Below are 14997 nucleotides of genomic sequence, written 5' to 3' on the forward strand. Positions count from 1 at the left end.
ACCATGTCACCTCTACACAATATCTGACAGGTTATAAACAACCACCTTTGACACTCTCCATTCTTTAGAGTTGGCCACACGTTGCCCTGAATCCATGTGACAGATGGACAAACGCTGACGTGAGGTAAAAATGGGGTTCCACGTTGGATTTAAGATAACTGCACTTATATAGCTACGTGCATGCATGTTTTCTTCAACTAGTCCACAGTAATGCCGGTTTGATAGTGCTAGCCCACTGACCATGCACCAGTTTAATATGGATCACCGATTCAGACACAGCATGCGGCCTCCAAGCCGACAAGTCCTCGTGTCATCCCTTTGAGTGCCAGGCAGGGCAATAACAACTATCATTTAACGTCTTTGAGTAGGATGTGTCCGGGGATCAACCCACCAACCTTCCTCAGATGCTCATCCACTTCTCCACAGAGGCAGTCCTTGGACAAATGGACAAACTGTTGCTTTTAGGACAAAACAAGGTTCAACTATTTAGTTTTATTCATACTTTCCAATTTTTATATAACTGCTCATGACTTGTTTTTAAATCCAGTATGGACAACATACAATCCTAATTCATAAAGTCAGAATCAGTACAGAGGAGAAACTCAGCAATAGAACTTAGCACTGAATACAATACATCGTATATTTATGCAAGGATACATTTTGATGAAGGTAAAGTTACTTGACTGGTCATTTATACAATCAGAAACATTTGAGATGCAGAGTTAAATATTTTGTCAATTGTGAAAGAATTTGTTTGACTGTCATATAAACACCACCACAATAGAAAGCCAATTCCTCCACACAATGTTAAGGAAAACATCCAATTGCATCAGTGATTAACACATTTCTACAAGGATTTGCAGTCCTCTGTTCACATTCCAAAGGATGCCATTTGTCTCCGCTTCTTCAGTAACGGACTGTGGTCCAGCCATCATCCTCGGGCTCCTTCTGGCCACCTGGAAACAGACATAAACGTTACAATACCCATGGAAACACGAAGATCCTGAACCCAAGAAGCCGACCAAATAACTATTTAAATTATACCTGTTACAACACTAATTTTGTTTGTTTGTTGTTTAACGCCGCACTCAGCAATATTACAGCTATATGATGGTGGTCTGTAAAATAATCGAGTCTGGACCAGACAATCCAGTGATCGACATTATGAGCATCAATCCACGCAATTGGGATCGATGACATGCATCAACCAAGTCAGTGAGCATGACCACCCGATCCTGTTAGTCACCTTTTACAACAAGCATGGGTGTTACAATACTAATAACTAAATACTTTTAACAGTATTCCAGTTATATCGCGGCGTGTCAGCTTAATGTGGGAGGAAAGCCCGAAGTGATGCAGTTCTCAGACGTTTACCACTTCTGTGAAACCCACAAGCACGGGTATGGTGCTGACAAACCTAGAAACATAATCGGGGCGAACCGGGGTTCGAACCCACAATCATAGGTTTCTGGCGTGCCCAAGGGACGCAACTCTGCACAGCGAATCACGGCACTTTAGACGACTGGGCCCCCCGGAAAAAGACATAAATGTTACAACAATACCCATGGAAACACGAAGATCCTGAACCCAAGAAGCCGACCAAATAACTATTTAAATTATACCTGTTACAACACTAATTTTGTTTGTTTGTTTGTTGTTTAACGCCGCACTCAGCAATATTACAGCTACATGACGGTGGTCTGTAAAATAATCAAGTCTGGACTAGACAATCCAGTGATTGACATCATGAGCATCGATCCACGCAATTGGGATCGATGAAATGTATCGACCAAGTCAGTGAGTCTGACCACCCGATCCCGTTAGTCGCCTTTTACGACAAGCATAGTCACCTTTTAGGGCAAATATGGGTGCTACAATACTCATAACTTGAACCTAACAAGTAGCAATATATACTCATCACCAAAAGAAACACGAACCAAAGAAACATATAAAGAAGTATGTATGTTAAGAAGAGATGTTTTCAATGGTTACCAATTATTGACAAAACCAACAACCAGTCAAGTGTTACCACAGAGTGTCTTTATTCTTTATTCTAATCCTGCACGAGACAAATGGTGCATCTCGAGTCATGGATCTATGACGTCACATGTAATGCGTTCATGAGCATCGGTTCACACAGTATACCAGTATGTTCGTATGTGCATTGAACCAATCTAATATCTCTTGAATATGAGTAAGTCTTCAAATATTAACCAACATGTATGGTATTCGCGTTACTTTTGGCGATGAGTATACAGTCAAGTCCAGTGAATCCAACATGATAAGTTGTATAAGATTATGTCAGATTAATGTTTATGTCGGCTAAACGCAATTAAGTGATATCAACATTCGTGATCGAAAATCAGACAACTACACGATAAATAACGATACAAACACGAAATAAAAAATATTTATATTGTTATGTTACAATATTAACGAGACTGATTAAGGAGTGATTTTGGTAATTCGTTGCAAATTAGGTGTGTCAGAGTCGGAGTGTGTCGGATTAACGGGTCTAAATAGCACTGACTTAATCCGTTCCCGCCATTAGTGTCGGATAAAGCCGATTGTCAGATTAATGAATGTCAGATTAACGAGATTTGACTGTATATTACTGGAGTGAGTGAGTGAGTGAGTGAGTGAGTGAGTGAGTGAGTGTTGTTTCAGAACGCAATCATTATTTGAGTGAGTGAGTGAGTGAGTGAGTGAGTGAGTGTTGTTTCAGAACGCAATCATTATTTCAGTGAGGAACCTGATGATAATAATGCTGAAGCAGATATACATCTGTTTCAAGGATATCTCCAACTTCTAAAGGAACATGAACAATGGAAACAACTCAGTATCTGCTCCATCGACACCCAGGACAACCTACCTCCACTCTCCTTGGCTGGCGGCGGACGCGGCTCACCTGGGGGATAAAGGAAACATATCATCATGAAGGGAGATAAAACAGACAGGTGTTTGCATAACACACTGAAAATGAAACAGACCCATCCCCACATTTCCTAAACGCCCCAAATTTTCCCACTTAACTCTACTAATCAACATTTGATAAGGAGCACACTTTTGACTAAACATTAGACTGTCAATGAAAAACGAAGGTGCTACTAATGTTTGTTTGTTTGAAGCTGCACTCAGCAATATTCCAGCTATATGACGTCGGGCTGTAAAGAATCAAGTCAGGACCAGACAATCCAGTGATTCACATCATGAGTAATGATTCACACATTTGGGATAAGTTGACATGCATCAACCAAGTCAGCTGGACCTGATCACCCGATCCCGTTAGTCGCGTCTTAGGGTAAGCACGGGTTGCTGAAGACCTATACTACCCTGGATCTTCAGGGGTAATCAAGTCTGGACCAGGCAATCCAGTGATTGACATCATGAGCATGGATCTAAGCAATCGGGATAGTAATGACACCAGTTGATAATGACATCATAACACCACTGCAACTTTCAAGTTTCACCAAATCAGTGACCTGTCAAACATCTGCACATGCTACAGTCAGTGTTTTGTCAAGCTTATGGCGGTCTCAAAGTATAAGCTGCATATTCCTTCATTATTCTTCATTAGAACTTATGGTTTAATGACATCATTTGCAGCTCAGGAAGGCACATGCCACATGCAGGACATATTCGCCACAAAGTCCGAGGCTTATGCCTCTTGTTGCCTACAGCTACCATAATTCAAAGTGTTTGCCTTTCCCGGCTGAAAACATTTACAGAGTTTCCTGTTGAGTTCTGTGCCTCGCATAGAAAGACTTGACCGCAGAACTCATACCTTCCAACATATTAAAATGTAAGCATATGTATTGTTGAATAGGTCTTCAGCAACCCATGGTAGTCATAAGAGGCGACTATACATGTCGTAAGAGCCACCAAACGGATTGGGTGGTCAGGCTCGTTGACTTTGTTAATGCATGTAATTGTATCCCAATTGCATGGATTGATGCTTATATCAATCACTGGATTGTCTGGTCCACACTCGGTTATTTACAGACCGCCGTCATATAGCTGGAATATTGCTGAGTGCGGCATTAAACAACAAACAAAACTATAATAACATAAGCAAGTAGTCAGGCCTTCATCACAGAGCCTACTGTAATGCACTCTGAACTTGAAAGGTGTTTGGTTCTTATGCATAAACAGCCTTATCCTGAAGGTCCAGAACGCATCAGAAACATCAACCATTGTAACTTCACCACATAGGGCCACAAATGACCTCAGGCGCCCAATGCAGTACCACTTTGAAACAACAACTTCTTTAGCGATGTAAATAACTCAGCCATAAGCACTTCCATGTTTAATGACCTTGACCTTCAATCTTTTCCATGTATTGATTAAATTCTCACCTCCTCTCTTCCATGTTTCCTCTCTATCTGCAGGTGGTTGATCATCACGACGTTGGGTTCTTTCCACGTCTCTATCATCTCCCCTACGACGGAAGTCATGATCGTCGCCCCCTCGACCGAAGCCACGATCTTCTCCCCCACGTCGGAAGTCACGCTCTTCTCCCCCACGTCGGAAGTCACGATCCTCCCCACCACGTCGGAAGTCACGATCATCCCCACCACGTCGGAAGTCACGATCGTCCCCGCCACGACGGAAGTCACGATCGTCCCCGCCACGACGGAAGTCACGATCGTCCCCGCCACGACGGAAGTCTCCACCTCGATCTTCCCTTCTCCATGCCCCTCCGCCATCACTCGGTCCTCTCCCTTCATCTCTAGATGGAGCTTTGGATCGCCAACTGTCCTCGCGATCTCTGCCCCAGCCCCCTCTGTCCCCACCTCGGTCTGAGCCAGGCTCGTCTCGAGCCCCTCCTCTGCTCCAAGTGTCTTCCCTTGGTCGTTCTCTCATCCCCCCTTCATTACCTCCTCGATCCCTCCAGCCATCTCGCACTGGACCTCTATCACTTTGGCCACCATCGCGACCCCAACCACCTCTGTCGTCTCGAGTGTCTCTACTGCTTCGCCAACTTCTCTCTTCTCTAGGTCCATCGCGGTCCCCAAATCGGTCATCTCTCGGGGGACCTCTGTCACTGAACCTGTCTCTCGGTGCTCCTCTATCACCAAAGTCCTTATCATCTCGAGGTGGCCCTCGGTCACGGAAATTTCTTTCATCTCGAGGTGGTCCTCGATCACCAAAGTCTCTATCTTCGGCCTGTGGTCCTCTAGAGTCACGGAAGTCTTCCCTCGGTGCTGCTCCTCGTTCACGCCATGATGGCCCTTCGTCTCGACTGAAGCAGATTGAACTACTAGAGAGGACGAGATAACTACAGTTATAACGAACACAAAGGGACCATCAATTTTAGTTTGTCATAACCATAGTTCATTATAATCATATATACAGCGTATATAATACAGCAAATGGACGGTATAAAAAAAGTATGTTATATCAGCCAGTTCGATATAAGCGTCTTCGTTATAATAGTTTACTGTCTGTCTTTTCTTAAACATGTTAAATCATTTTCATTATATTACCAGTGAATTAATTTAAAGTCCCTGACAACAAACTAACCTGAGGTAAAATTCAGAACTATTACTAATATTTTATAAGACATGATTCCATATTACCAAATTAACAAAATAATCTTCAGGATATTTTTTATGACAATCAGTCAGGATGGTTCAGTGTCTATACAATTGAATTCATCTGCTGAAACCCTGCACTATGCAAGTCACCTGGGGTTCAGAAGAAAGTAACTAATACTTAACTTCTCTTAATTACTTACAAATTACTGTCAAATACTTACAATTAATAACAATGCTTAAAATAGTGACAAAATGACTTTTACTTTAAAAATTCCCTCCCAGAAAACACACAACAGAGAAATAGAAAAGTATACCACTGTCCTAAATACTATTCACTAGTAAAACCCAGAAGCTAGTTTAACAAAGCCCTAACTCCTCTCCTGCTATACTTGTAACTTGTCCACTGTGTCTTACCGGTCCTCCATGCCTGGGCTGTTCCAGCTCTGCTCCCGCTCCTTCTCCCGTTCTCTCCATCCAACTTTGCTTGGGTTGGGGCGCCACGCCTTCCTCTCCTCCTCAGGTTCTCCTCCCCTCCTCCATTCCGATGGTCCACTTGGCTCCCTTTCACTGATGCTAGCAAATATCAATACACCATTACTATCAAGTGATTCTGATTCCCAGATTTATGTACCCCCTCCACACCAAAAAAGTGAAAAATAAGTCTTAGGCTAAAAAATATTTCTTGGTTCTCAGGCACCGCCGCATCATCACAGGCTGCCGCATGTTTCGTTTTTAGTTCCATTTAAAAAAAAAAAAAATATCCTTAAATAGTCTGCGTCTCGAACATACGACACCAAAAGTGAATTGTTACAATACTTGAAAACAATGCGATCCAATATAACATGCAGTTACTTCCCTTTTCATGTGCACTGCTTTACTGCGCATCTTGTGTGTTATCATGGTTATAGTCATGGCGGCAATAGGAGTTAGTGTGCTTGTTTTGCTGTTTGCAAATTTGGTCAACGAAAATATTAAATTTGCGATAAAACATCACCAGACATGATTTACAAATTCAATGGTATTTGTGTGCTGTATGCGGGACAATCTTTCATGCGCAGTGGTTAAGATTTACAATTACATGTGTATTTATCTCGTAAAATAAGTGGGAAATGCTAATTTATATGCCCCGTCTGTAAAGCGAATCGGAATGAAGCACATCACCAGTGCATACGAAGTCCCTACATTTGCAATATAAACGTGTTTGTCTTCCACAGAAAAAGATAACATCGTATCCCTTAAGGGAATTCAGGAAAAATGAACAGTTTATAACAATTAAACTTGGCCAATACAAATTTGAAATTTGAGATAAAACATCACTAGACATGATGATTTACCGATTAAATTTATTTCCTGTTCTGATTGGCATTGTTTTAAATGCAGAGATTGAGATTACCGTGTATCTTGTCTCATAAACTAAGCTGAAAGTAGCAATCAGCTGTACACACGTTTCTCAGAATCTACCGGTGATTCAGTCAAAAATTACCCAATAATATAATTTTAAAGAATTTTGATACAATGAGCGGAAGAATTATCTGTAACTAATATTTTATCAGGAATAATTTATTCCAATATCATGTTAGTTGCAGCTTTACTATATACATGTGTGACCATCTCGACCACAGAAAAACCAAACATCTCTTGAGAGAGACTTGATACTGCTGTACACCACCATCAGCATTTTTCCAGTGCAGTGCAGTGCAGTGAAGTTTTGGTATTATGCAGTGGATTGAACCCCCAACCTCCTGCTTTCTTGGCAGGCGATCTACCACTAGACCATGGTGACAGTCTGTGCTTATACTAGTTGACCAATGCTGATACACTTGGGACAAATGTCATCATGCAAGGTAAAAATGACATGCTTCATCACTTTTTGATCGGAAATATTTCTGTCAATACCATATTTGAAAAACATTTTGAGGGTGTTTTAATAGACAACAAGTCAATGTCCAAAGAAATGTTCAAACCGATCTGAAACACTGTCACATTGCATATCATCATTATGACCATGATGACCCAAATCTGAAAAGATGAACACCAGTTGAAACAAAACAAACTTCAGAACCAAATTCAAATACCAAAGGACTTAGGCACACACATTTTGTTATGCAAATCAACTCCCTAGTGTTAAATTATATTTACATGAAAGGTGTTTGTCCATTCTTGACATCATGGAAACATCGGTCTCCATGACAACGCCTATGATGAACAATTTAATATATGCCACACCTTGACATCACAGAAACATGAGTCACTATGACAACGCCTATGATGGGCAAAAAGAGTTCAACTCTCAAAACATGAAACAGGCTTTGTTCATACACACAATAAATTGGTTGGGGCAGTACTGTCTGTTGTTCAGAATACCATGGTGAATACAACTCTGGCCTTTGTGTGACCAGCTTATGCTTTTTCCACCACCCTGCTCAGGAAAGAGTGGACAAGAAAATATCCTTTGTGTGTGTTTTAGGGTGCATAGGTGCATGTCCAACACCATGCCATACTTTCGGCAAGCCTCGGAATTTTTCCACTTTTATCAACTCGTGTTGATATATTTGATATCAAAAGACACTCGGGAGAGATTTTATTTATCATCCAACATCATTCTTCCAACTTTTTCAATTTGTAGACAGTAATTAGAAGGGTCTTCAGTGTAAAAAGTACTGCTATCAGCTTCAGTAGCAGAGCCATTAGTGATGTCATTTGATTGTGACGTCATGGTAACCAGTGACGTCATAATGGTCTGCAAAGCATTGTGATGTCATTTCATCGCAGCGATATCTACAGTGTAGATATCGCTTGATCTAATCCAAGCGATATCTCCTGTGGGAGCCAGTTTTGGATGATAAATACCCTTCTCAGACACCGTATACAGACTCCAAGCTGACAAGTCCTTGTTTTAGCCCTTAATGGGGAGTGCCATGCAGGGTGACAAATACAGTTTGTTTCGGTCTTTCGCTATGACACAGACGGGGACTGAACCATGACCTCCACTCTCAGGCAGACCTTCTATCTCCTGAAAAGCACCAGATGAGGAAGTCCCACAGTTTCATGTCCAAGACGTTTGTCCACTCTTGACATCATGGAAACATAGGTCACCATGACAACGCCTATGATGCCCAGCTTTATACACGCCACATCTTAACATCACAGAAACATCAGTCACCATGACAACTACATTGATTGACAGACACTAATACTGTTACAATTCTTAGCTTCCTCACATTCAGCCAGTTAACACAACATTACAGTTCGATCCTCATACAAGTTGACTTTCATCAACAATGACCGTGGGGGTCTATTAACTGCTGGGAATGTATACAGGATTTCTCATGCTTTAGCACATATTAGTTGGTTACAAACACCTGACCACTACCTTAGAAATTTGTCAACTATCCAATACAGCCTCTCTCTGCCTGATAACAATTTATTCAGCCTAACACTTTTCTGACACAACCAACTGTTCCCCGATACACCTGATCACTACCTATTCAGCTGTGTGGCTACAACTACACTGAAAGACTTTGAAAAAACATTCAATTTTGTTTTGTGTTTTGAGATTGACTTGAGATGCTTGAAAACATGGTGCTTTTGCATTGTGGGTGAGTATATCTGCAACTCACCCCTTGCCGCTCTCTTCCTGGCGCCGCTTGGCCTCCCTCTCCTCTATTTCCCTCTCGCGCTGTCTCTGTTTCTCTGCTTGCTCTTCCAGCTTCGCCAGCTTTTCGTTATATTCCCGCTCCTCCTCCTCCCGCTTCATCCTCTCCACGTTCTCCTTCTCCTCACGTTCTGAAACCCATCATTCATACATCAAAGTTCAATTACTGCCCTGTCGGTGTTTTGGCTGACCACTAACACAGCAATACTCCAGCCTTCTGACAGCAGCCTGTCAATAATCATGTCTGGAGTCAGACCACCATTAAGTCCTCGCTAACGACAAACAAAGGTTCTTTGGACCTCTTCTTACCACAGTGCTCCAGATAAGCTGCGTATCTGCGTGAAATAGGCATAAAAAATGCAGAAATATGCAGTAAAATAAAATCCAAGCGTATCAAATACGCAACGAACATTACAGATACGCTACAAAAATAAAACTTGTGCGTATCATCAAAATAGTGTTAAGTAACCCTGCGTATTCAATTAGCAAATCAGCAACTTATTTTGAAATTATAAACGGGCATTCCGTCAACCTTGCCAAACTCCACGATGACAGTTACATCATGATCATTTGCCATCACACTTTCTTGTGGGAGTATCGTGGTATTTTTGAGTCCTATAAAGCTCTCGAACCCACACGACACCAGTTTGCAGGGACTAGATGAATAGTGTTTTTAAATATTTAACTTAAATACCCACATGTGTAAAAACTAGTGGGTAACAGAAATTTGAATACGCAGGTAGAATTACTAATACCCAATGATTTTAAAATGCATGGGTAAAATACCCACAACACCAAAAGCTTATCTGGAGCTCTGTTACCAGGACCCCCCTAGGGTTTGCACTTTGTCCTATGTAGCAGTTAGTTGTATGAATGTACTTGACGTGTACATGTCTTAATTTAGAGACATTTTTCTTATTAGTTCAGGACTGATGGCAAATCATCTGATCTGTCTCCTCTTACACTTTCTACAATATGTGAACTAAACAATCTAGCCCTGGATACTCCACTCAGACACAGTATCCTGACTCCGAGACAACAAGTCTTTGTTTCAGCCTCTAAATGCCGAGCGCCAGACAGGGTAACAACAAGTACCATCTTTTAACGTCTTTTTGTATAACACGGCCTGCAACCAAACCCTGTGCTCTCCAGGCGGACTCTCTACCACTAGACCACGGAGGCTGACTCTCAAAAGTCTGAGCTACTATACCAAAGCCATAATAGTTTTCTTTTCTGCATTAAGGTACTTGTCAATTATAGCAAGTTTAAATTCATCCACTTTAGTGATTTATCACAACATTCTAAAGAATTTACCCTTCTTAGGCCTCACTGCATGTATCTGTTTTAACGGTTTAGGACGATTACCCAGTCCGCAACCTCAGCCAGGAACCTGATTACAGCCAATTATCCCAACATACTTTAAACCCCAACCCTAACTCACAGAAGGTAAAATGGTCAAACCCTTAAGGGCCAACTGTGTGAAGATGTTTACCTCTCTTAAGGGCTTCATCTTTGGCCCGCTGTGTTGCCTCTTCTTTCTCTTCAATCCACTTCCGCCTTTTCTCTTCCTTGCGGCGTTCTTTGCGTTCTATCAGTCGCCGCTTTCGTTCCTCTCCCAATTTCTGCTCAAATTCCTTCAAGTTTGCCTGTTGCAAGACAAGGTTCATACAGATATGAAACACTAACATTCAAGGCTTTTATAAGACCTTATTACTTGGGTTATTAGCCTTAGTCTGTCAACATTTTTTAAATCCACCATACCATGTATGAGTAGAATGGCCATGTATGAGTAGAATGGCCATGTATGAGTAGAATGGCCATGTATCAGTAGAATGGCCATGTATGAGTAGAATGGTCATGTATCAGTAGAATGGCCATGTATGAGTAGAATGGCCATGTATCAGTAGAATGGTCATGTATCAGTAGAATGGTCATGTATCAGTAGAATGAACATCAGACATTTCCCAACAATATCTGTTCTCACAACCAATAAATAACACATTCAGCCTTGTCATGAAGTCTGTATGGTCTTAGGCACACACTTCTATTGCTGTGATAAATGACACTTAAATGGTTATTAACAAGTACATTTATATGTCATTTTGTACAAATTCAAAGCTTTTCAAGCTATTTTAGTCATTTTCAAGGCTTTTCAAGCTATTTTAGCCATTTTCAAGGCTTTTTAACCTATTTTAGCCATTTTCAAGGCTTTTCAAGGTGGACACTAAAAAATATATTCAAGGCTTTTCAAGAGGGACATTTAAATTCAAAGCCTTTTCAAGCCCTTATGAATCCTGCAAGATTTGAAGAATAAATATTCTTGGTTCATCATATTACAGTTTACACGATCATTCCCTCCAACAGGACAACCGTCCATACTGGGATGGGCACTAACACAGTAATATGATCCAAATACAGAGTCCCGCTGAACCCCAATCTGAATGCTGAACAAAAATCAAACACAAGTTGAACTTGCATGTGTCAAAGGTGCTGGCCCAATTTTCAGGTCATTATGTACAGTGAACGGGCAAATGGCATTAGAACTTTTTCAGGAAATTACCACTTCTTGAAAGGAAAATCTGTCACTACCAAATTAAGAAAAAAAGCAAATTCATGATATTTTGAAAGACAATTGGTCAATGTCCGAGAAAAAGTACCAATCTGAATTCCTGTCACGTTGCATATTGCAAATTATTATTATCATGATTATCATTATTATTATTATTATAATTACAGTAAACTACGGTTATAACGTAACTCAAAGGGACCAGTAATTTTAGTTTGTAATAACCGTAGTTCGTTATAAGCATATAAACAGCATATGGACGGGACACAAATGGACGGGACTAAAAAATAAGTTCATTATATCCGTCAGTTTGTTATAAGCATGTTCGTTATAAACATAGTTTACTGTATTAGAAAGGTGTTTGTCCACTCTTGACATCATGGAAACATCAGTTACCATGACAACGCCTATGATGAACAGTTTACTATATGCCACACCTTGACATCACAGAAACATGAGTCACTATGACAACGCCTATGATGGGCAAAAAGACTTCAACTCTTAAAACATGGAACAAGCTTTGTTCATACACACAATGACTTGGCTAGGGCAGTACTGTCTGTTGTTCAGAATAACATGAAGATACCTAACCATGTCATCAGTAATCTCAAACCTCTGCTGCATAGAGGGCACTCATATTTTACCTCCAAAATTTATACCTCACTCTCTTAGTACCAGAGCACCAAATTAGCACTACTTTCAGCAACACAGTGGGGGACCCCTGAAAAGGGCATCTCACATTCAACCCATGATAGGAAACAAACCCAGGTCTACGGTGCGACGAGCAACGCTTTAACCACTAGGCAACCCCATTGCCTCTTATAAATACTATTCGACACACCTGATCACTACCTATTCAGCTGTGTTCTGCAACTATCTGCTACACCTAACCCCTTCTGACACAAACAACTCTACCCGACTCACCTGATCACTACCTATTCAGCTGTGTGCTGCAACTATCTGCTACACCTACTTCCTTCTGACAGAAACAACTCTACCTGACTCACCTGATCACTACCTATTCAGCTGTGTTCTGCAACTATCTGCTACACCTAACCCCTTCTGACACAAACAACTCTACCCGACACACATGAGCACTAATTATTCAGCTGTGTGGCTACAACTATCTGCTACACCTAACTCCTGACACAAACAACTCTACCCGACACACCTGATCACTACCTATTAAGCTGTCTTCTGCAACTATCTGCTGCAACTATCTGCTGCAACTATCTGCTACACCTAACTCCTGACACAAACAACTCTACCCGACACACCTGATCACCACCTATTCAGCTTTGTTCTGCAACTATCTGCTACACCTAACCCCTTCTGACACTAACAACTCTACCCGAACACGCCTGATCACCACCTATTCAGCTGCATTCTATAACGAGCTCAAAGGGACCAGTAATTATAGTTTGTAATAACCATAGATCGTTTTAAGCATATAAACAGCATATATACATCAAATGGACGGGACTAAAAAATAAGTTTGTTATATCCGTCAGTTTGTTATAAGCATGTTCGTTATAAACATAGTTTACTGTATTAGAAAGGTGTTTGTCCACTCTTGACATCATGGAAACATCAGTTACCATGACAACGCCTATGATGAACAGTCTACTATATGCCACACCTTGACATCACAGAAACATGAGTCACTATGACAACGCCTATGATGGGCAAAAAGACTTCAACTCTTAAAACATGGAACAAGCTTTGTTCATACACACAATGACTTGGCTAGGGCAGTACTGTCTGTTGTTCAGAATAACATGAAGATACCTAACAATGTCATCAGTAATCTCAAACCTCTGCTGTATAGAGGGCACTCATATTTTACCTCCAAAATTTATACCTCACACTCTTAGTACCAGAGCACCAAATTAGCACTACTTTCAGCAACACAGTGGGGGACCCCTGAAAAGGGCTTCTCAAATTCAACCCATGATAGGAATCAAACCCGGGTCTACAGTGCGACAAGTGAATGCTTTAACCACTAGGCTACCCCATTGCCCCTTTAAGAATACTATCCGACACACCTGATCACTACCTATTCAGCTGTGTTCTGCACCTATATGCTACACCTAACCCCTTCTGACACAAACAACTCTACCCGACACACCTGATCACTACCTATTCAGCTGTGTTCTGCAACTATCTGCTACACCTAACTCCTTCTGACACAAACAACTCTACCATGTCTACCCGACACACCTGATCACTACCTATTCAGCTGTGTTCTGCAACTATCTGCTACACCTAACTCCTTCTGACAGAAACAAGTCTACCCGACACACCCGATCACTACCTATTCAGCTGTGTTCTGCAACTATCTGCTACACCTAACTCTTTCTGACACAAACAACTCTACCCGAACACTACCTATTCAGCTGTGTTCTGCAACTATCTGCTACACCTAACTCCTTCTGACAGAAACAACTCTACCCGACACACCCGATCACTACCTATTCAGCTGTGTTCTACAACTATCTGCTACACCTAACTCCTGACACAAACAACTCTACCCGACACACGTGATCACTACCTATTCAGCTGTCTTCTGCAACTATCTGCTGCAACTATCTGCTACACCTAACTCCTGACACAAACAACTGCTCCCCAACACACCTGATCACCACCTATTCAGCTGCGTTCTATAACGAGCTCAAAGGGACCAGTAATTATAGTTTGTAATAACCATAGTTCGTTATCAGCATATATACATCAAATGGACGGGACTAAAAAATAAGTTTGTTATATCCGTCAGTTTGTTATAAGCATGTTCGTTATAAACATAGTTTACTGTAATAGAAAGGTGTTTGTCCACTCTTGACATCATGGAAACATCAGTTACCATGACAACGCCTATGAAGAACAGTCTACTATATGCCACACCTTGACATCACAGAAACATGAGTCACTATGACAACGCCTATGATGGGCAAAAAGACTTCAACTCTTAAAACATGGAACAAGCTTTGTTCATACACACAATGACTTGGCTAGGGCAGTACTGTCTGTTGTTCAGAATAACATGAAGATACCTAACAATGTCATCAGTAATCTCAAACCTCTGCTGCATAGAGGGCACTCATATTTTACCTCCAATATTTATACCTCACACTCTTAGTACCAGAGCACCAAATTAGCACTACTTTCAGCAACACAGTGGGGGACCCCTGAAAAGGGCTTCTCACATTCAACCCATGATAGGAATCAAACTATGGTGCGAC

The 14997-nt window shown here is 41.3% G+C and overlaps 1 protein-coding gene and 3 non-coding genes across 4 annotated transcripts in view; all 4 read right to left on the reverse strand.

The window, feature by feature from the left end:
• Nucleotides 1-477: 477 nt before the first annotated feature.
• Nucleotides 478-14997, reverse strand: part of LOC124117320 (eukaryotic translation initiation factor 3 subunit A-like) — a 42690-nt gene continuing 28170 nt past the window's right edge. The window contains exons 17-22 of the mRNA XM_048393712.1: nucleotides 10685-10838; nucleotides 9158-9323; nucleotides 5952-6110; nucleotides 4356-5242; nucleotides 2873-2908; nucleotides 478-956 (exon numbers count right to left, since the gene is read on the reverse strand). Coding sequence (XP_048249669.1) covers nucleotides 907-956; nucleotides 2873-2908; nucleotides 4356-5242; nucleotides 5952-6110; nucleotides 9158-9323; nucleotides 10685-10838 — 1452 coding nt within the window. The 3' untranslated portion in view covers nucleotides 478-906. The remainder of the gene's footprint in view (nucleotides 957-2872; nucleotides 2909-4355; nucleotides 5243-5951; nucleotides 6111-9157; nucleotides 9324-10684; nucleotides 10839-14997) is intronic.
• Nucleotides 12115-12246, reverse strand: LOC124117336. The gene has a single exon (XR_006858254.1). It is a non-coding gene; the product is annotated as a small nucleolar RNA SNORA17 (small nucleolar RNA).
• On the reverse strand, nucleotides 13317-13448 carry LOC125378412. Its single transcript, XR_007220244.1, has one exon. It is a non-coding gene; the product is annotated as a small nucleolar RNA SNORA17 (small nucleolar RNA).
• LOC125378410 lies at nucleotides 14579-14710 on the reverse strand. Its single transcript, XR_007220242.1, has one exon. It is a non-coding gene; the product is annotated as a small nucleolar RNA SNORA17 (small nucleolar RNA).

This window comes from Haliotis rufescens, unplaced genomic scaffold (assembly GCF_023055435.1).
Source record: "Haliotis rufescens isolate VD_foot unplaced genomic scaffold, xgHalRufe1.0.p SCAF_12, whole genome shotgun sequence".
Taxonomy (NCBI): Eukaryota; Metazoa; Mollusca; class Gastropoda; order Lepetellida; family Haliotidae; genus Haliotis; species Haliotis rufescens.